The following is a 23783-nucleotide window of genomic DNA, read 5'->3' on the forward strand; positions in this document are numbered from 1 at the left end:
TCAGTATGTTTTAGGTTCTAGCAGTGATGATATAGTACGTAGTTACTTGTCCTGTACTCATCTGATTTCAGTATGTTTTAGGTTCTAGCAGTGATGATAAAGTACATAGTTACTTGTCCTGTACTCATCTGATTTCAGTATGTTTTAGGTTCTAGCAGTGATGATATAGTACGTAGTTACTTGTCCTGTACTCATCTGATTTCAGTATGTTTTAGGTTCTAGCAGTGATGATAAAGTACATAGTTACTTGTCCTGTACTCATCTGATTTCAGTATGTTTTAGGTTCTAGCAGTGATGATATAGTACGTAGTTACTTCACAATTCTTTAATATATAAAATCTACATGAAGTTTGTTATTTTACATTTTACAACAAACAATGATGACAACATCCATAAAAGCGAAGCACTGAAACGGTAGGACAAACGGACATTAACATTTGTATAGTGTCAGAACTGAATAATCAAAATATAAATGTATAAGAGTCGAAACAAAATTGTTGAAAAACTGCTGGATACAGGATAATGTTTATGAACATACTTACATTTTTAGGACTTGATTATAGAGTTGCTTCGATTATAACAATATACTTTGTTGTCCCACGAATTAATATACCAAAAATCAGATCAATCGGATGATTAGGTCACATGAAAATTTGTTGTTAAAAAAAGTAAAAAAATCGACATGTTTAAAATGGACGTACGGACATTCTGGTAATGATTATAGAGTTGCTATGCTTTCTAAATCGTACCTAACTACTAAAGGAATCACCATGCAAAGTTTAAAATCGATAGGACAATTCTAACATGTCTAAATTAACGAAAAAAGCTATCCTATACGGACGGACGGACCGACCCTAATTATAGAAAAGCTACGCTTTTAAAATTTAGTTCTTGCACATAGTCCAACTTTAAACCCCCTCATTTTAACCAAATAAAAATAAAAATAAAATACATTAGATTTCCTTCACCCTAAACCTTTGACACCTCTCCTTTTACCCTCTAAGAATAAATAGCTTGGACTTCTCTATTTTCGCATCTCAAGCATTACTCTTTAAAAAAAAGTTTTGTTGCATTATTAACTCTTACCAATCTTCTCTTACACTGACCACTTCATAGTCGTAAAAAATTCTTAGAGAAAGAAAAAACTAAAATATCTCAAAAACCTTTTTTTTAGGGTTAGACAAGGTTAATTTATATGGCCGGATAATTTCCAGCAGGATTAGAACATCTTTAGGGCTGTAACAATTTTCTGATAACTATATTAAAATATACATTATACATCTAATTTTTTATTTGTTTTATGATGATGATAATTAGTCAATTGAAATTATGGCAATCTTAGCTTATATAAATTTAATATTATGATACCTTTCAGATAAAATGAAAAGTATATTAATAGCAAGTTTACTAACAATCCTAGTTCATAAAAGCAACTCCAAAGATTGTCCAGATACTAGCTTTAAATGTAAGTTTATACAATTATTAAAAATATTAATTTAATCAAACCAGGACAAAAGCATCAATAAAAGCAAAGCTTTATTATAAGATATCTCGATAAATTAACGTTAAGTCTGAATCTTTTGTCAAAAAAATTGGATGTGTTCTAAAATTGCTTTATTACTTGATGCTTAATATAAACGTACCTACATGTGTAGACTTGATATAGTGATGCTTTGTTAGAAACATTGTGTCTATTCGTCTTAGGTATCAACATTATATTAAGGACTTACAGATCTATCTATAAAATTTTTTTGTTATCTATTTTAGGGAAGGATACCTCTACGCATTCAAGAAAGGGCGCACCTAGAAAAATAAGGCCTCTAGGGTTTGTCGTCGCCAATACATTAAAATATAGCAATGATTAAAATTGAAAAAAAAATTATGGCACTATTTAAACAGCCCAAAAATCAATTATCCTTTACAATATATTATTGTACCTGTCCAGGTTTAGATAGTGAGACCTGTTGTCCCCTGCCAGAAGGAGAAGGATGGGGATGCTGTCCATATCCAAATGCTGTCTGCTGTCGGGATAGATTACACTGCTGTCCACAAGGTCAATATACAACAAGGATAATTAAAGCCATTAGTAATGCAGCAATATAAGCCCACTACAGTAAATTCTCAATCGTTTGAACAAATATTTGTTTCACCATGAGCAAAAGAATATGTAAAAGGAGTTTTGGTAGTTACATAATCATTTATTAAACGGAATAAACTATATGGGTCAAGTGCAGTTTACGGTAGAATGTTCCTGGTAACGATTTACTATCAGCCGTTTGGCAGCTAGCAGCCTTTAAAATTTTGGAACATTTTACTGTGGAGTGCAGTAAATCTAACTATTCTATTGGAAGCAGTGGGTCAGTGAGTAAGTTAATGAGGGAAGAGGATACTTATAGAAGTTGCTACACATCTAAAAATATGATAAAACCTAAAATATGTAGATGATGAAAATGAAAATAAATATCAATCTTTTTTTTTGGCGCGCAAATATATTCTAAATGTCGTCTTTGTAATTGAAGTTTTGTGTTTTCTTTAGGTTTGGAGTGTGACACAAAAGCAGGAAGATGCTTAGGCTCTACTTACAAACTTTTATTAACTAAACTAGGTATCTTTTATGTAATATTTTAACTTTTGTATGCATATACGTGCAGAAGGGGGGTGCCTTTCCCTTTTTCCAACTCCACAATGCTTCCCCTTTCACGCCACTGTTGTATACAACTATCCTTTAATATAAACAAGCAAGGTTTTTTTTTGTCTGCCCTTCAAGATCTAGCTAACCTCAGTACTAATCAAACTCTTCATTATAGAAAAGCTATATATTGGTCATTGGTGAAGTTACATTGTACAGGAGAACCATAACACACAGAAATCCTGTTACTTTTATATAAGGAATACTATCCTAAATTCGGCCTAACCAGGGATAAGGGATAGGAACCCTGGCCATAAATTAGGTCTCGGCCTGGTTTTGAAAGGGATCATGCAACTTTTACCATTTGCCTAATTTAATGACCTTACTGGCGGACGGCTCATATTGGCTACCGCTCTAAACCAATAGTGTTCTGTGATTTGGGCTTGTTTTGTATCAACCAATCACCAATTGGCGCCAATTGGTGCCAAAACAAGCCCAAATCACAGATGGCGGAAATTTTAGAAGCAGACAATTCTAGAAAAAATAATAATTTCGTCTGCTACGAAAAAATAAATATAAATGGTGTTAGATCACATTAGTTTAATTATTAAATCTGCTTAGAGTTAAACATTAAAAAAGGGCCATATAGAAAAAACAAAAATAACGGGATTATTTATTTGGAAAGAAGGTAGCTACGAATTTTCATTTGGTAGTTTATAAATTAGATGTTGTATTTTGAATTTTAAAAATTTAGTACGGAATTGATACAACACCTTAACCCTAATTTTTGTACAATACAACACAGTACAGATATATCATTACATTATAGTATCCAAAGAACTTGATAGAATGTTACCCAAGTGCATATTTATTTAATTATTTTGAATTTTAATTAGCAATGAAATTTTCAAATAAAATTTTTACTCATTAATAAAAATGCAAATAATACAAACTAAAATCTGTTTGACGGAAACCCAACGATAGCTTTCTGACAGTTCAAATTACCAAAGTAAAAGATAAAAAATTTTGGGAGAGAAAAAACTTCATTTTAACAAAAGCCATTAATATATAGGTTTATAAAAAGTTATGTTTTTTACTTTAAACTAGCTACCTGAATTTGATTCTATACTTTATCTACACACACACACACACAGCTTTTTTATTAGCGTTTAGGACGAACCACTGCGTCATCCCAAAACTGGTTTATTAGGCCTAGGCTTGAAATAATATTTTCCTACGTTTCCCATCCCTTATCCCTGGGCCTAACAGTGATATTTTTTTTCAGATAGATATGAGAGCAAGAAAACATTGACAAAATTAGAAACAAAAAACATAAAATCTACAAATGATATTGAGCATTCGGACTTTAGTAAAGTATTCAAGAATAGAAAGGTAATTGGATTGTCTAAAATACGTTTTTAGTTATCAGTTAGATTTTAACTTGTTATTGAAAGTATGATATTAAACATTAAAAGAAGAATTTTACCTTTTTTTTAGAACCTCTAACGTCCAGATACAAAAAGGTTGCTCCCCCCCCCCCGACTACCGACGAACAACTATTTTAGGTTAGGTTAGGTTTTAGGCTAGGGAGCTGAGCGCTGCGGCTAGGCAGGCAAGGGGGCCGAGCGCTGCGGCTAGGCAGGCAAGGGAGCCGAGCGCTGCGGCTAGGCAGGCTAGGGAGCCGAGCGCTGCGGCCAGAGTTCATAGTTCGCTGTCGGGAAGGGGGGGTACTCAAATTTTAAAATATTAAAAAAAAAATTTCTAAGAGGATAATACCGAAATTTCTTCAAAAGTGTGGAAGTTAAACTCTACATAACATGTTTTGCGTTTCAAAAATAATTAAAACACTATAATTGACAAAAACTAACAAATATTATAATTTCTATATTAATGAAAACTACTAGGTCTGTCCAGATAAAGATTTCAGCTGTGAATTGTTAGAAACATGTTGTCCATTAAAATCTCAGGTACACACATTTTGTTTATAACTAGATTTAACCAGGAAGGTAGAGGACATCTAACTGCTAAATATTTTAGAGCTCAAATTTTTTTAACACATTTTCTTTATAGCCTCTATGTAGGGACAACTTATCAATTCTTACTTTGGTAGTGAAAACTAGCATTGTAAAATCTTTTCTAACAATTATTTTAATTTACAAAAGGGATAATTTTCTTCGTTATAATTGTGGGTGCAAATCAATTTATTGCCCATTGTTTAATCAAGAAATTTAATTATCCTTCAAGTTTAAGACAGCGAATGAGTGACGTGTGTGTAAAATTTGTGTGCTAGTAAAATATATTGCCCATTGTCCTACCAACTCCTGTGAACAAGCAACAAGTGCAATTAGAATAAGTTTCACTTGATATCATTTAACAAATAGTATAAAAAACAATGTCCATTAATTTGATTTTTTTAGGGATGGGGTTGCTGCCCACTTGGACCTAAAGCTGTCTGCTGCAAGTAAGCTGCTTAATGTTTTTAAAAAAATAAGTTTGTTGTTGTCTTTTCTTTATATAAACAATAACATAGATAAAAAAAACTTTCTTTTCCTTTCCTATAATATAAAGTACTAAGCTTTTTTGTTTGTAGCGACGGATCTTGCTAACTACTGATTCGATATGGTTCTCCTTTTAAGGGAAGCTTTGTATAGGCCCTAGGATGGTTTAAGGCTATTTAATTTTTAAAAATAAGTCTGGGTACAGTTTTAAGCTATTCTTATACCCTTCTATTTCCCTTCGAATAGAGAGCCCCAAGATGCTAGGGGCGCATAGGCTAGTATCATTTAAAAAGTAAAGAAAATAAAATTTAGAATTAAAATCAAAAAGTCTTTCACCTATTGTGTAGGTCATTGCAGAAGACATAAACAAAAAATAATTTACAGTTTTGTATTAGTTAGAAGATAGTTAGACAGACACAAACAATTATTGAGTAGCTGCGCTACTAGAAAAGTTTTAATTGACTTTCTCGTATTCATTCGAATCCGGTGGATAGGAACCGGTTCTCAGCCATACGAAAAAACTATGTCTAGCATCGTATTTTATCCAGCTTTCTACGAATATAGAAATGTACAATCATAAGATTAAAACCAGTTTTTTTAGCCGGCGCCTTCGGCACCTTGGGGCTAAAAAAACTAGTTTTAATCTCATAATTGTACTTTCTATATCCGCGGAATGCCGTTTATAATACGATGCGAGAAATAACTATTCTTTTCAGGGACGGACAGCATTGTTGTCCTGAGGGCTCTATTTGTCATGAAAAAACTGGACAATGTATCGGAATCAAATAATTTTAATATCTTATAAACAAACTTTATTGTATGTAAATTTAAATTTCTCTCACAAAAGTAGTAAGGTTTTATTTTGTATAAAGCTAAAAATGTAGGAAAATAGTGATACAAATTGGTTTCACTTTCCAGGGAAGCATTATTTTTTCATAATAGTTGTTTTATTGCCTGTCCTTTTGTAAACGTTCTCAACTAATGTTTTGCTTATTTCTTATAAAATTGTAATCTTTTTGCCAAAATGAAGGTATTTTGTTTGTCTCTAAGATCTCGCTAACCGCTTTCACAATTGAGTTCTGTATTTTAGAGCTTCATATAGCTCCCGATATGGATTTGTTTTTTTTTCTCCCTTTCTTTTCGAATACAAAGCCTCTGTAGGCTTGGGGCAAAGCCACTGGTAATGAAACAAAATCAATAATAATCAATGATTTTATTTGTAATATTTATAAGAATTTTAAAAATGTTAAACAAATTTGAATAAAATCTAATTTTCACATCACAATAAATGTTATGTTTTATTTTTTATTCTATGATAGATTTTATGTGATATCTAAACCAAAAAAAAATGTTAAAATAATTTTAGAGACGTTTAATAAGTATACAAAATAATTTTCTTCCTACTTCAACAAATTTTAAAAATGACTAAACAAATTTATAATACAAATTTGATTTAATTAGGCTCTCAAATTTTAGTACATGTTATGTTAAGGTCTACTAAAATATTACATGTTAAAATTATCTCATGATTCAACAAAAAAATATAACATTTTAACAAAAAAAGCCAATTTTAATGTAGAAATAGAATTAACAATTGTGAAATTTCTATATTTTCAATAATATTTCATTATACTGTAAAAACAAGTAATTTATAAGTATATCAATATAAAAAAATAACATACAAATTTTTTTAAAAATCCTATCGTAAAAAATCGGGTATGGCAACCAAATTAGAATAAAATAAAAATATGAATTTAACAAGAATTTCAATAAAACATACTGTACAAATAATTATAATACAAAGCAACCTTTTAAATGTATTACATTAATATATTTTTTATGTACAGATTTTATTAGGTATATTATATAGAAAAAATAAAACAAATTAATAAAAGTTAAAGGCTTTGATAATGTCAATAATACAATAATTTAAAAGTTCTAATACTATGGTTTAAAATCAACTAAGTTTTTCATTAAGGCTCGAATTCCACTGGATTACAACCGGTTTCTATACCATTGTGAAAAACTAAGGATTTATAGAATTTTTAATAAAAAATATAATAAAAACATAGGATTAATCCATTTTTTGTTTTTAATTTGGCCTTCGAGTTCTTAAGGCCAACAATATTAATGCTTTAGTTTTTTATTAAAAAAAATCAGGTAAGAAATATAAAATATTCTACAGTATTTACTTTAAAATTGTTAGAAATTGCCACGTGAAATAATAATTAAGAGAAATTAACATTAGTTTTTTTTGATCTACTGCAGTTCACGGTAAAATATTGCTGATAAGCAATGTTTCCAAAAATCTATGAATTTTAAAGGCTGCTAGCTGTCAAACGGCTGAACGTACAGATCATACCCGCACACCATTTTAAGCGGTATAAGAAGGCCTACAAATAATCTGGAATAGCCAAGATCCAATTATTCACAGGGCAAGCTTCACTGAAGAAAAAACGCGTAAAATAGGTCTTTTTCGCGCATTTCTCTGCACTAGGAGATAATTATGCATTATTGATTTATGGCTATTCCAGATTATTTGTAGGCCTTCTTGTGCCGCTTAAAACATTGTGCGGGCATGATCTGTACGTTCAGCCGCTTGGCAGCTAGCAGCCTTTAAAATTCATAGATTTTTGGAAATATTACTTACCAGCAATATTTTACCGTGATCTGCAGTAGATATTTTTTTTTATATAAGATGCTAACATACAAAAGTTATTTTTAAAAAAATTTAATTTCAAATTTTAAAGATATTATAATAATGAGTGATAATGAATATTTTTGAGGAATGCTTAATTTGAGCGAAATATCCTATTTGACTAATAGGGAGCTTTTAAAGTCGTTTAGTCATAGTGAAGCCTTACAGATCTTACGTTGTTTAATTTAAGGGTAAATTTAAATTTAAATCACCCCATTTTACCATTTTTTTTGGAAATGTTAATAAAAAATTAATATTTTACATTGTTTCCACAAAAGTGTAACAACAGCGATGATAAAAAAGAGACATTTGGTGCTGTATTAGTTGTTTTTGTTGAACTTTACTTTTTACTTTGACTAAATCACTTTAAAAACTTATGATTAAATCTTTAAACTACAATGATAAATTTATAATGAAATTATAGTATCTTGTAAGGTTTCCTTTTACATTTTTTGGACTTAAAAAAAAAGTAATCTCTAAAAGTATCTAAACTCTCCCTTCTTGCCGCGTCGTTCCTTTTGGATCCAATCCGCGGGTTTGGGGGAAATTTGTTGTATATCTTGTGCTGGGGTCACTATTGTGTGGGGCACGTGACCAACCTCCCCATGGCTGTTCCGGGTTTTCCACCATTTTCTAAAATCATACATTAATGTTAATTTTAGGTTAGGCTAGGCTAACGCAACGTAAAGGTTAGAATATCCACGCGGGGAAAGTCCCCCATATTGATGAAGCTTTTTGCTTTAATATTTTGATGACTTACGACTATTATGGTTGAAGATTTTTGATAAAGGTGGTCATCACTGGCATAATATCAGAAAGCCTCAGTGATAATTATTTAGCTAACATTATGATCAGCATGAAGCTTTGCTATTATTATTGGCATATCATTGTTTGAATGTCAACAGTAACTTTGATAAAAACAAGGATCAAAACCAAAGAATTGATATAGAATATCGTGTAAGGTTAATTTTTCAGTCAATTTCAGGTCGCTAATTTAGTCCACAGATATTGGTCAACACTTTCCTCATTGGTCAGGGAAGATGATGGGGTAAAGTCATAACGGGTAGGATAAAGGGTATCGTTCTATTAGCAAGCTGGGAGAAACATTTTATCAGGGTATGCGAGAATCTCTCTCAACATCCATGTATCCTATATTCATTAACCGAGAGCAGTTAAAAATAACAATTATACCTGGAATCGTCAATAACCTCTAGAAACTCTCCCCTGGCCACAGTGAGCTCCTTGTCATTGTTTGCAGCTCTGGGATATGTTACCTCCACAATTTTGCGTCCTTGTTCCTGTAACGACAAAATTTATATTAATTTTCACCTCTATTTAAGATATAAAGCATAACATATATGTCTGTCCATCTGTCCGTATACAGATATTTCCTTTTCTGATTAGTGGGCTTTTCAGGAAATATACCTACTGACTTCAATTTACATATATTTATGATTTAAAATTTATTAGATTGTGCTTTTTAGAGATGATTACTACTGGTCCCGTTGTGATTTTAAGCAAGGACTAGGAACGAAGCCATTATCATTTTTATAATGAATACTACACAAAAGTTATACATACTAAAGCATTTTTAATTACGCATCGATCAGCATTTTTCTTCTGTCTAAATATTCAGTAATCTAACTATATCCAAAGTTCTAATATTCTAATGTTTTAACGTAAAGAACCTAACTATAGAAAAGCTTCGTTTTTATAACAATAACCACTAACCCTGAGGTCCATATAGAAATTTCTCTGTTGTCTCTCAAACATGGCTTCTTCATGGCTGCCCCCTCCGTGGGGTCCATGGGGGTGGGGGCCCCGCAGGTCCATGTCAGATCCAGAGTCGGGCCGCTCAATCACACGAGATCTAAACAAACACATATAATTCATTGTTTTATTGGGGTGAAAGGAGATAAAGGCTTATTATCAGAGGTTGTCAATCAGAGAAGAAAGTTTAGGACACCCTTCTGCGACAAAAAGTGGGGTGTAAATAGAATGTAGATTGTACAATTAAACCCCATACCATTGTTACTTATACAGTATACACCCCTCTTGTACACAAAGGGGCTTTGTGGTATATGACCCCCAACATATTAATACTCCCCCCCTGCCCCCCCCCCTTAAATATTCGTTACCAGAATGTCCGTACTCAGTTTTTCAACAATTTACTCCAATTTTGTTTTGACATTTAAAATATTTACATAGGTATATTATGATTATTCTAAAGTGTTAATGTTCATTCGTCCTAGTGACCTATTCCAGTATGAGAATCTGAATTGCTATAATATTTTTTTTTGAAATCTTAGGTATATACTTTGAAATTTATTTTAAATTTTGAATGCCATCTTAGTTAACTAAATGTGTTTCTATACAAAAAAACAAATATTGTTGTGGATTTAAAAGAACTTCATATAAAATAAATGAATAAAACTTGTTGAAATGATGTTAGATTTTTGGAAAATAGAGGATTTTATCAGGTATAAAATATTAAAATATTTAAAAAATTAGGCTATGCGCTTATGATTTAAATAAAGACGTGGGGCTCTCTTGTAGGTATAAATAAATTATTTCAGGTCGAATTTCCAGAGTATTCCTCTTTTTGGCTAAAAACCTACATTTTACTAGTGACGTATAAAACAAGGTATATTATAAGGGATCTAAAAGGATAAGACAGTGGACGATAAATTGATGACACACAAAATTACCCCTTCTGTAGATTAAAATTAGAGGTTGGAAAGTTTGAACACTCAACCTTATAAACCGACCAATCAAATTAAGTAAAAGTCCCCAAAGTTAATAAGCTAACGATTAAGAAAACGTTATTGTGAAACTTTGGGGACCAGTGTAATATAAAGCCCGTTGTCCCCTCACCCTCTCTGTGTATTATGCTTGTTTAAACAAAAAATACAAAATCCTTTTAGAATTTGACGTTTAAAAATCACTCGTTTGTTTTGTTTACATTAATAGGACATTGTATAATATATTTTAAAGTTGGGAGAAAAATATCAAATCTTTTCTCTTAATATATAACATTAATATTAATTTTCATCAACCTAATTTTAAGGTGTAAACATGTTAGACTACTTAGAATCCATTAGAATAACAATATATTGAGAATATATCAGCTATGACTACTAAATGACATAATAATTAACCAATGGTAATATTTTCTATTAATAATCTTTAAAAAAGTCAGCTGTACTGTTTGGGTACCCCCCCCCCCCCTTGATTTTAATCTATTACCAAAAAAATAGGTAAAGGGGGATGGAAAGCACTGATACTTTGTTTGCAAGAGAACAAAATTTGTTTCATTAACCGTACTACTTTAAACAACTTAATTTCCTATTGTATTTGTGTATGAAAGATTTTTCTACTTAAACTTCAAACTTTATGTTTAAATGCATTTGCAATAGTTTATAGCGACCACTACAGCATTTGAAAAGTTAATGTTATGCTGTTTAAGTTTAAATAAGAAAAACTCCCCCAATCCTCAAGTGCCCCTAGAGGTATCTATGGGCGTAGCTCATACTTGTAAGTCATATTGCGATTAAGAGACGAAACTTATATTATACGGACTAAAGAACAAGATTTTCTGGGAAGCGTAACATTGGTACATGGCTTGTTATAGGTAATTTGTGGAGGGTGAAGGTCACCATCCTCTTAGTTATAACCGCGAGGAAAAAAAACAATAATTCCTCCCTCTAAATTTAAATAGTTTATTGTTATCATTTGATGAGAAAAAAGACAGTAAAATCTATAATTTATATTTTGTAAAATACAACATATATTTATTTTACAATTACTTTGGCGTGTGCTATTTCATTTCAACAAATGTAAAATATCTGGACATAACATTTAAATATTTTATTATGCAGTTAAAATTGGAACTACTGTTTCATTGTCATAACATTAATAGTAAGAGTAGGGAGAATGCATTTGCCCGTAAACAGGCGCAACTAGATATCATAACTGTCCTAAATGTCATTGCAGTCTGTTAAACCAATCAACAGAAAAGTTTTTTTTGTTTTCATACTCGAGAAAATCTAAATGTCAAATCCACTTGATTATTAGGTCCATCAGCTAAGCGGAAGTATAAAAGAAAAGAAGGAAGAATAGATTTATAACCTTAGATGGACCGTCAAACAAAACTTTACGTCCAATTTGAAAAGAAATTTCTAGCAGACAATATTTGTTTATGTTTTTTCATACAATACGAAATTTTGAAATTTTCCGAAAACAAGTTTTATCCTTATAAATTGCAACCCATAATATGGTTGGAATGTTCCTGCATTTGTCCAATTTACTGAGTAAGCATCTAGATGTACTATATTTATTGGAGAAAGGATAACATAATAAAGAGAAGTATACTCTATACAAGCATACAAATTCATAAAATAATAGGATAGTTAAGTTTGCTATAAAATGCAATCAAAACAATATGGTAGATTTTAAAAATCCATTTTAGTTTAAAATAATTTTAAATTAATTAATTAATTAAACTAGTTTTAAGTTAATTCTTTGGACATACATATCCAAAAAATTTTTCAAGAATTTGATTTTAAGATTAGATTTTTAATAATATAAAGGTCCCACAATTTTCATTGTATTACTTTTAACTTCAAAAAACAATCATTATACAATAAATTTTTCATAACTTTTTTACTTATAGAGAGCATAGGTTCGTTGGACATACGTCCATGAACATTTATGAAGTAGTTTAGCTTCTGTAGAAAAACAGACTTTTTTTAGCTTTAGAACCAATCCGTAATGCATGGCAACTACAACATATAGCATGCTTCAAAAAATGCTCTTGGCGAAAAAAAAACTCTATTGTTATTTTGACGGAACATTGTTGTTTAAAATGAATCATCCATACGTACACATTATCCTTATAATAAAGTAACATGATGTCTATTTGTGTGTCTGTGTGTTTGTACCGAAGGATCTCGCTAACCGCTGAACCGAGCGGGTTCTCATTAACAAGGTAGCTTCTCATAGGTCCCGGGAAGGTTTATAACTATTTTCTTGCGGGGTGGACACCCCCAACCCCACAAAAAAAGGAAAAATCCTCCCCCCCCCAAAAAAATAGTTTTACTTTTTCTTTTAAAATCTAAAATAAGAAATTGAATTATTAAATTCGACTCTCTCCTCCTCAAGTGCCCCTAGAGGCCTCAGGGGCGTAGCCGCTAGTATATAATACAACATACAGTATATATCAGGGAGGTGGGGGATATTGGGCTTCGCTTATAACATTGTACCTTGTTGTAATAGGAATCAGTACTCCAAAAATTATAAAATTGTTGTCAAAAAGGTTAAAAAACACACATGTTTTAAAGGGACTTTCTAGTAACTCTCTGATTATAGAGTTGCTAAGCTTTCTAAATTGTACCAAACTGTTTTGAGAATCAACTCAACATGCAAAGTTAAAAATCGAAAGGGCAATTCTAAATTGTCTTAATTAAATAAAAGAGCTATCCGTATGGACGGACGGACGGACCGACATTAATTATAGAAGAGCTTCGATTTTAAATACTAAAGAACATAAATCAATTAATAACAATTTTTGCAAAGAAGCTAAAAAATAAAGAAAGATCTTACTCTTACTAAAATTACATGGCTTGTAAATTTGATTTATGAATGAAGTATCATAATTATATGTTAGTCAAATTATTATAAATACTTAAATGATTTATTTGCTCTGGCCAATTCTTAAAATTATCAAATTAAATTAAACAATTTCTTTATTTTTTTCTTTAAAATGAATCCAGGGATCTAAAGAAATAAGACAATCTCCGCTAAATTAATGTACGTCCCCAATGATGGCACACAAAATAACCCCTTCTGTAGACTACATTAGTAGCTTAAATGTTTGAATCCTTAACTTACATTTAAAACATTCCGAAATTTTTTAAAAGGATTAAACTCTGCAATATAATTTCTTATACTTAAATTATAAGAAGTTGATTAAAATTATGCACCAAACTTTAGATAATTTTACATAAAAGGATAGTTTAATTTATCAAAGCAATATTGAGAAAAAATAAAGTCAATAAAGCAAATATTTTTTTTGTAGTTATTAAAACATGATTTTTTAAAATTAGAAGAAACGTGACAAACGTAATTTTTCATTACTTTCAGGGCCGTTCGTAGCAAATACAGAGTATATGTTAAAGCATGGGCGTGCGAGAGAGTGGTGTCAACACCAAGAACGTCCAAGCTTTTTATTTGAAGGGGGAACAATGGGGGATTTCAAAGTTTTGAGAGAAATAAAGATTTTGAGGGGGGTAAATGAAGGGTTTTACACAGGTATAAGGTATAACCAACAAGCGAAATAAATATAAAATAATAATTGGGGGACAAATAGAGAGGTCGTCAATTATACGATGTGTTGCCCCCCAACGACAGCTGAACAACACGTATAGGTTTCGTGATTTTTCCGAATTAATTTGTTGGTATTAGCTGGGTTTTACAGTTTTTTGGGGGTTTGGGGGGGGGGGGACGGGGTATTTATCCCAGGGCTCTTGGTGAATATTTTACCTGAGCGGAGTGCCCCTGCCATCTGAATCAGAGTTGTAGTTGGGATGTGCCGGAGAGTATCCAAATTTACCAACGTTCCCGCCGTGATATCCGCCACGAAGCGCAGCTAAAAAAAAGGATGGTATCATGGAAAGAAAACGAAGTAGCGGGTTTCGTCATATTTTCACAGAAGTTTTTGATAGGTTAGGAAAATGTTATTGATTGCCCCGCAGCGGCTTGAAATAGGAGAAACGATACTGTGAAAATACAAAGAAACCCGCTACACGGCATGTACACAAATTAAAATGAGGGGTAAATTTTTTACACTCCTGAAAATTGTAAACTCCCTCTTAATACAAGATTTTTATGTACCCACACCCCGCTACCCCCTGAATGATTAGGGTTAGGGACTCCTTTTGGTTAGGGAGGATATCATCTAATCGCCCACTCCTCCCCCCCCTCCCCAACTGAGTTCGCCTATTTCTATCAACTAAGACTTTTCAAATTTTAAAAGCGTAGCAGTATAAAAGTCATGTTTGTCGGTCAGTCTGCGCATTTATTTGTCCGTGTTTACCTTCATCGTCTTCGTTCAAAGTAGAATCATCTCCGTCATTGAAAGGTCGGCCATTTTGGGAGCCATAATCATCTGAGAGGTTAGGTCTCCATCCGTCCATAAATATGGGGCTAAACGAACATAGACAGATGGATAAACAGATAAATATAGATAAATGAAGGGAAGGAGGGGACATTGAAGTGGTTTATTACACTAGTCCCTAAAGTTTTATGAAAACGTTTCTTATTTTTTGCTAAACAACTTTGGGGACTTTTGAATTTTGATTGGTTGGTTAATTAAGTTGAGGGTCTAAACGTTTCACCCACTAATTGTAATCTACAGAAGGGGTAAATTTGTGTATCATCATTGGGGATGAACATAAGTATAACGACCATTGTCTCATCCCTTTTAGATCTCTGGATAAATTGATAGATAAAAAATGTATGGATAGATAGATAGATAATAGACATACAGCCATACATAAAAAAGGAGAGACAGACTTGCAGATAAAATTAAATAGATAGAAAAAGTTATTTCTCGCATCGTATTATAAACAGCTTTCCGCGGATATAAAATATACAATTATAAGATAAAAACCAGTTATAAAAACTTTACTTATCTTAGAATTGTACATTTTTATATTCGTAAAAAAAGCTGGATTATTACAATGCTAGACATAGTTTTTTTCGTGTGGATGATAACCGGTTCTAATCCAGCGGATATTAATCGGTTTTGAATAAATAAATTATAAGAATAGAGTCTTAATACCTGTATGGGGGTGCATGACTCTTCCAATGTTCCCTGGGTACATACCAAGCCTCACCCAAAGAATGCCATAATTCACTCTCCTAAAAAGTAATCATAATTTCATATTGTTTTTATAACGATAACTTCTTTATTGTACAACCTTTGTATGGAAGTTCAAACATTAACAACTTAAAAAAAACATACCAATTAATTCATTGCCGAACAAATCTCTGTTTATAAATTGACTACCTTAGCCATTATTTTGTATATATTTTGAATTAAATATCTATAAGAAAAACTTGACAATCATTATCAACATTTTAGTAAAACTATGCAAAAAATGAATTTATAAATTTAATAATGGTGTTTGACTTGTATGCCCTAAGTAATCCTTCCTATTATCATTCTTTCCTCTCCAATATGATTTTATCTATTGCTTATTATCTTTTTTCTATTTTTTTGTCTTACTCATATGGCCTGTATGAAAACAATGTGGTAATACACATTACTGCATACTTCCTAGTTTTTAGGAAACTGCCATTTGATAAGAATTATTTTTTTATAAATTAACCATATCAATAAAATCTGACTATATATATAAATGTATATAATACTCATTTAATTCATTTATTATTGTTTTTTTTCTTTCTATGTATGTGTACACCCAAGAATAATAAAATATAAATTGAATTATTTACTGCTGAAATCTGGAATTAAATTATGGCGACCTTAGCAACACCTACCAATTCATAACAAAACATTAAGAAGAATTTTACATTGTACAAACTATATAAATATCAAAATTGTTAGTTAATCCTTAAGAAATATAGAATTAAAGCTTGGCGACCTCAGCCACATATACCACCAATTATTATCCATAGAGAAATAGTATGATGCGCCTATTTCATAACTTCCTCTAAATATGTCCGAACAAAACAACAACAAAAAATCCCCCCAAAAATCAGAAAGATATAAAATAAGCATGGAGGGATAGCGCGTTGCACTGTAAATTACACTGGTACCGAGATTTTATAAAAAAATGTCTTCATTTATTGGTTTAACAACAAGTCAATGGGTACTTGCATTAAATCTTGAAGGATATATAAGTTGGAAGGAATTTAATGTTAGGGGGAGATTTGAAAACTGCATCAAATTTCAAGGATTTTTTTTGTATAAAATTAGTTTTTTGTACAATTCTTTATCTAAAAGCGGAAATACAATTTAAGTTAATTAATTTTGACCAATAGGATAGGTGGATTAGAAACTACCTGCGCTCTAATTGGGTGAATGATGTACGACACTTAAGCTTCTCCAATCAGAGCGAAGATAGTTTTCAATCCACCAATCACAGATGTCAAAATTAATTAACTTAAATTGTATTTCCGCTTTTAGATAAAGAATTATACAAAAAAACGAATTTTATAATTTTATAAAAAAAATCCTTAAAATTTGATGCAATTTTCAAATCTCCCCCTAACATTAAAATTCCTTCCAACTTATATATCCTAGTGTACAATGTATATCAAATTATCGTTCATTGTCTTATCCTTTAAGATCCTTGAATAACAAAGACTATGAATATATATCAATTGACTATTTTCTGCCTATAAGAGCTTTAAAACGGGAAAATAATATTGGGTTTCAAATTTTAGAAAAGCTTAGAAACTACACATGTGCTTGTTTTAGGCTATTTTTATCCTATTTTTCTACTACCTAAAATGAACGTTTAAAAGAAGTAGTCTTAAGTAATAGTTAAAAACAGGAACAAAGTTTAGTATTTCTTCTTAAGTAATTTTATAGTCACTTCACTCAGAATCTTATTTGATTTCAAGTATAATCTTTTAGTTTCCATAATTATTGTTTTGCCCTTTCAAAGTTTTAATGGCCAATCATTTAGAGGAAGGGAAAGCTTTACGTGTTTGAAGAAAACTGCAATTTTATAAAATATTTTTGAGATTGAAAAAGGAGATTTTGAAACCACCCCTCCAACTGTCTGTAGCACAATTTTATAACATGTTTTGCGGGGAAATAAGCTCACTATTTTCACATTAATCATAGACTAATTATAGATTAGATATTTAAAAGTTACATTTCACTGTTATTAGACGTAATTTTCCATGTTTATTGTTAACTTATACACTTTTATTACTTATTTGTTATAAAATTCACCTTAACTGCAGAAATGTAAAGCAAAAAACTCGCCGCCCCCCTTATTTTGAAAAAACATTGAAAATAGGCGGGGGGCAGGTAAGTTTTTCGGAAGTCGTTAGGTTGGGTCATATTGGGTAAGAAAGCCCCGCATGGTTATGCAACCAAAGGAAGAGGCAAAGTCCTAGGGGGTTTGGCAAAAAAAACTATAACCCCTTTTTTTTTATTTACATTCAAAATAAAGAGGAGTGTTATATGTGCTCGCCGGGCTCTTTGAGGGAAACTTACAATTTCAAATGATCCATGTATTACTTATTTCTTGCCTATGCCAAAGACAAATAGGTTTACGGGAAGCAATGACGAAAAAAACTTAGGAAAGAAATCAAGCTTCGTCACTTGGGGATGCTGTAAATACACTACCACACACACACACACACACACACACACACACCAAGACCCTCAAAAATGAACAAAGTTTAAGCAAAATATTAATAGAAACTTCAATACTCTTTTTTTTCAGGAATCAATCAGTCACTATCATTAAAACGCATTTACCTTAGCCTTGAAAAAGTTTGATATTATAAAAATTCCTTTATTTCACTTAATTCCAAACATTAATTGTCTTTTAAAAAAATGCTTTAAAAAGATTTTCTTACTAATTTTCTATAAAAATGAGAACAAAAGCCTAGAACTAAAAGAATAATAAGCTATTGATATTGTTTATAGAAACTTATATACCTATGTCAAATAGAATTTTAAAAGACAATGATTTTTATTTTTTTATTTTCTTTGTCGACTTTCACATAGTGTCCTGTCCAACAATGATAATTTTTACAAGAAACCTATAACTACAATCTTACATTATATTATTTAACTAGTATCTGTTCCCCTAAATCTTAGAGCAATGTTTTGGAAGAAGGAGGAAGTGGAGCATAAAATAGCCAAAACCATCCCAAGACCTATACAAAGGTTTCCTAAAAATGGAGAACTTTGACGTTTAGCAGGATTCTAACGGAAAGACAAAAAAACATACTCTTAATTAGCTAAAAAATTTTTGCAGGGATTCTAAGCTTTCATGAACTTACGATGCAAGTCTTCATTGAATTTTCAATACATATTAAAAGTCTAGATGATCAATTCCTTAGTTGGACCAATACAAAAATAGTTTTTATAATAATTTCAAATCCGACCACATTATTGTTTAGAAAGTGTACACATAAATAGTTAAATTTCTTAGGATAAAGCTTTTCTTGGGAACATTATATTGGTCAAATATTTCGTCTTTCATACTATGCTAGAATTCTTTACTTTGAAGGATTATTATGTCGGATTGGCCATCTATATAAATAAATCTATTGAATGTACCTTAGATGTAAGACAGTTGAGTAGTAGATCTACAGCTTGTTTTGTCAATAGTGGGGAGACAACTTTCTCAGGAAGGTTAGGGCCGTACTAAACACATCAAAAATGAAATAATTGAATAATCGTGTTTTCGACAGATTTCCGCGGATATTAAAATGAAAGATTAATACAAGTTTTGTTAGCCTCAAGAGGCCTAAGGACTGGACATGTGTATGATTTTTTATTATTCGTGGAAAATTGTCCTCAATACAAAGCTATACATGATTTTTCAGTATGGATGAGAAACGATTCGCGAAGCCATATTGGAAGTAAAGAACAAGTAATAACAAATGAGAGACTTACTAAAATTAAAAGATCAAAAATATTAGAAATAATATTTATATTAGGGTAAAAATAGTACCTAAAAAAGTAAGAAAAAAAGTGGAAAAGGTAAATACTAGTACTATACAACAGAAACAAAAAGAATTTAAGAAAGAAATTGTGTTTATAAGAAAAATTATAGAGAGAGAGAGACAAAGAGAGATAGAGATTGAGTGAGAACGATGGATAAAAAAAGAGAAAAGGATATAGATAGACGGAGAGAAAGAGAAAGATTGATAAAAAAGAGATAAAAAAGATAGTTAAACCATCTAAAATCAATTATTTCATTTGACACGTTCCTGTGAATCATGCGAGGCATCGACAATAAGGGCCAGGGGCGTGAACAGGAAGTGCACCAGCTCAGGCGCGTTCGGCTCGTGGATGTGCGCTTTCAACTTGGCTAGCAGGTTGAAGCTCAGCTTAAACTTTTGGAAAATGTCGACAAATTCGTGTTCCGGGGGTGGCTTGGCCCGCACGGATAACATCCCGTCTCCAAGATCCTGAAATCATTAAGAAAAAAGTTAGGGTCTAATTATAACAAGGAGGATAACATAAGCAAGAAGCGATGCAAAATAATACACGGGCAAAGTGATTTAAAGAATTATATGGTCATAAAGGAAGAATAAATCATAAATATTTCAGCTGTCTTGAATAGCAGTCGAGAATTCCATTTTCTTATAGCGTTATGGGCGGACTCACTCGGACAGACACAATGAAAATTAGAGTAGCTTCGCTACTAAAAAAATATAATTAATTCCTATTTGGTTCGGACATTTGGCCACTCGAAGCCAACAAATAAGAAGTTACTTCCCTAAAATTCAATTATTTTGGTGACCTGAGTAAAAAAAAAAAAAATGTACAACTAATCTCAACCCCCAAAACCAACCCTAGTATATATTTTGTGTAAACGTGTAAAAAAGGGCAGCAATATATTCGGATCAACTGCAGTTCACGGTAAAATATTCCTGGTTATGAATATTTCCAAAAATCTATTAATTTTAAAGGCTGCTATCTGCCAAACGGCTAAACGTCCAGATCATGCCCGCACACTGCTTTAAGCGGCATGAGAAGGCCTACAAATAATCTGGAATAGCCATAAATCAATAATGCATAATTATCTCGCAGTGCAGAAAAATGCGCGAAAAAAAAACTATTTTACGTGTTTTTTCTTCAGTGAAGCTCTCCCTTTGCATCATTGGATCTTGGCTATTCCAGATTATTTGTAGGCCTTCTTATGGCGCTTAAAATGGTGTACGGGTATGATCTGTACGTTTAGCAGTTTGGCAGCTAGCCGCCTTTTAAATTCATAGATTTTTAGAAATATTCGTTACCAGGAATATTTTACCGTGAACTGCAGTTGATCCATATACTTTTTCCATTGTCCCCTCCCTCCTTGAGTATTAACAATATTTTTATAGCAATTAAAATTTATGGCCTGGTAATGATTTTTTCCACAAAATTTCCTTCATTTGCATTGCTTGCAATGGTAACAATTATATCAGGGAGGAAGAGTCCTATCCTTATAATAAAGTAACAGGATGTCTGTCTTTCTCTCTGTTTCATTACAGGGTAGCTATTCATAGGTCCTGAGAAGGTTTATAACTATTTTGGGGGAGGGTATAAATCCCCCCATCTAGGGGCATAGCAGTTAGTATGTATATAGGTAACTAAATATCTCTTTGTTTATCTGTGTGTAGCGAAGGATCTCTCATACCACTGCACCGATATGGTTCTTCTTTACATTTAAACTTTGAATGGGGGAAGGTTTACTATTTGTTTAGGGAGTGGCTCTTCCACCCGCTCTCGATGAATAACCCCTAGGCATTTTTTGAACTTAAAACTTTGAAATTTGAACTTGAAATTAAAAGTTGAGTTTCGATTTTCCTACCTCCCTTGCCTTAAGTGCCCCTAGATGCCTCTAATAATGTATCCGCTAGTATCAAATAAAGTATTAATTGTGTGTTTGTATTTTTTCTTTTCTTCAAATGCCATATCTCATGAATCCTGTTGCAATTAAACGCAGAGCCTGGAAAAAAATAATATCCTTGAAAACTTTATGATCTGGAAAATATTAAAAATTAAAGTTGCTAGCCTTATCCCATTGATTACAGTCGGGAAGTTGAATTGAATACTCTTATAATAAAGTAACAGAATATTTGTCTGTTTGTGTGTACTGAAGGATCTCGCTAACCGCTGAACCAATCAGGTTCTCCTTAACAGGGTAGCTTCTCATAGGTCCCAGGAAGGTTAATGACTATTTTATACCAACACCCTCCCAAGAGAAATCACAATAAAATCTAAAAATATTTAAATATTCGTAGACTTCAACGCAACATTGCTAAGTATCGTAGTGACTTGAAAAGAGACTTGAAAGCAACATAGATAGGTATCGTAGAGACTTGGACAAAAAAAACAAACATTTAAAGTGCCACTAGAGACCTCTAGGGACGTAGCCGCTAGTGGATTAATAAAGCAGTACATTTTCTATTAAAAGCTAATTCAAAAGATCTTATATGATTGACATGTATGACTTTAAATTAATTTTACAATTTTCTCCAATGATATTATTGAAAAAATCAGCCATATATCTTCTATAGTATATATACAGATTAATTTCCTTAACACTATTAATTAAAAGAATATAGTATATTATTTGCTCTACTGTGATTAATTTATTTCCATACCCTCACTGAATTATCTAGTAATAAAAGAATTAAAATATATAAAAAAGTTTTATTTTTAACCACAAAAATAAATAAAGTATATTTAGATATTTCTTTTTTAATTTATGAATATAAATTTTAACAATATAATATATAAACCATTCAAATAGAAACCTTTCTCAACCCAATTTAAAGGGAAAAAGTTATTAATATTTTTTCTTAAAATACCGTTTTCTATTTTACTTTATTAAAAACTTAAAACTACAAAATTATGTGGAATATATACAATGTAATGTATATTATTATTGTAATGGGGGTACAAACTTGTCATTGGTGGAACCATCTTTAAACACAAGAAGATTCATACTGCCACCTGGAGATCACCAGATCAAAGAACCTTTAATCAGATAGATCACATCTGTATATCTAGACGTTTTAAAGGTTCTCTCCTTGATGTCAGGGTTGAAAGAGGACCTGATGTTAATTCAGACCATTATCTTCTATCTTCTAAAGTTCGGCTTAGATTTAAAAAGCAGGACACAAAGCCTAACCCCAGGAAAAAGTATAATTTAACAACCCTTCAAAACTCTGAAAAGCTACAAGAGTTTAAGCTCACTCTAAAGAACAGATTTGAGTTGTTGACTCTTCAAGAGGATGATGGAGTTGAAGATATTTGGCAAGGTATCAAAAAAGTTTATAATGATACTAGCCAAGAAAAATTAGGTTTTAAAAAGGCTAACCAAAAGCCGTGGATCACTCAAAGATCCATTGATCTCATGGATCAAAGAAGAGAGGTAAGACAAAAGACACTCTCCAGAAACTCTCCAGAAGATAAAGACCTGTATAAGATGCTCAGCAGGGAAATCCAAAGAAGTGTCAGAATTGACAAAAAAGAACACTTGGAAAACCTTGCTATGCAAGCAGAAAATGCTTTTAATCAAAATAGAATGAAAGATGTCTATGAGATTACTAAGAGCATTGCAGGTAAAGTACACAAATCAGGATCACACATCAGGGACAAGGATGGTTCACTCCTTAAAACTGATGAAGATATTCTAAATAGATGGGCAGAGCACTTCACTGAACTGCTGAATCTTCCAGTTCCAGAGGAAGAAACTGAGATTCCACCCTCAGATGCACTTGACATTGACTGTCGAGCGCCAAATCTATTGGAAATCAAGGAGGCCATTAAAAGTTTGAAAAATAACAAGGCCGCTGGACCTGATAAAATCCCAGCTGAGGTCATAAAAGCAGACCTAGATACATCTGCTGAGGCATTCCTACCTCTGATCACAAAGATATGGAATGATGAGTTATGCCCAGAGGACTGGAAGAATGGACATATCTCAATACTAGCCAAAAAAGGAGACTTGACCCAATGTGGAAACTACAGAGGGATAATGCTCCTTTCAGTACCTGGCACAAGGACTCTGGCAGGAAATTGACAACTTATTCATACGTACTGTACTAAATCAATCTTTACGTGGACTAATTTAACCAAATTAGGTTTTTTTTAGGTTTTTTATAATTCATACAACCCCCTTAAGTTATTCATTACAATAGAATACAATTTTAAAATTTATTTACTGTGTAAATATGCATAAAT

The 23783-nt window shown here is 31.8% G+C and overlaps 2 protein-coding genes across 2 annotated transcripts in view; one reads left to right on the forward strand and one right to left on the reverse strand.

Annotated features, from left to right (window-relative positions):
• The first annotated feature begins 1379 nt into the window (after positions 1–1379).
• LOC145329923 (progranulin-like) lies at positions 1380–6416 on the forward strand. Its single transcript, XM_080174392.1, has 7 exons — positions 1380–1465; positions 1946–2053; positions 2537–2605; positions 3915–4021; positions 4534–4596; positions 5047–5090; positions 5844–6416. Exons 1-7 carry the CDS (start codon positions 1381–1383, stop codon positions 5914–5916), a joined length of 549 nt encoding a protein of 182 aa, XP_080030518.1. The 5' UTR covers position 1380; the 3' UTR covers positions 5917–6416.
• Positions 6417–7852: 1436 nt separating this feature from the next.
• aru (arouser) overlaps positions 7853–23783 on the reverse strand; it is a 93426-nt gene continuing 77495 nt past the window's right edge. Inside the window, exons 9-16 of the mRNA XM_080174391.1 lie at positions 19814–20014; positions 19158–19244; positions 15666–15745; positions 14919–15028; positions 14366–14471; positions 9557–9695; positions 9017–9123; positions 7853–8458 (exon numbers count right to left, since the gene is read on the reverse strand). Of these exons, the coding sequence (XP_080030517.1) occupies positions 8302–8458; positions 9017–9123; positions 9557–9695; positions 14366–14471; positions 14919–15028; positions 15666–15745; positions 19158–19244; positions 19814–20014 (987 nt within the window). The 3' untranslated portion in view covers positions 7853–8301. The remainder of the gene's footprint in view (positions 8459–9016; positions 9124–9556; positions 9696–14365; positions 14472–14918; positions 15029–15665; positions 15746–19157; positions 19245–19813; positions 20015–23783) is intronic.

The sequence above is a fragment of the Acartia tonsa genome, chromosome 10, assembly GCF_053477335.1.
Source record: "Acartia tonsa isolate MP-2025a chromosome 10, ASM5347733v1, whole genome shotgun sequence".
NCBI classification, from domain to species: Eukaryota; Metazoa; Arthropoda; class Copepoda; order Calanoida; family Acartiidae; genus Acartia; species Acartia tonsa.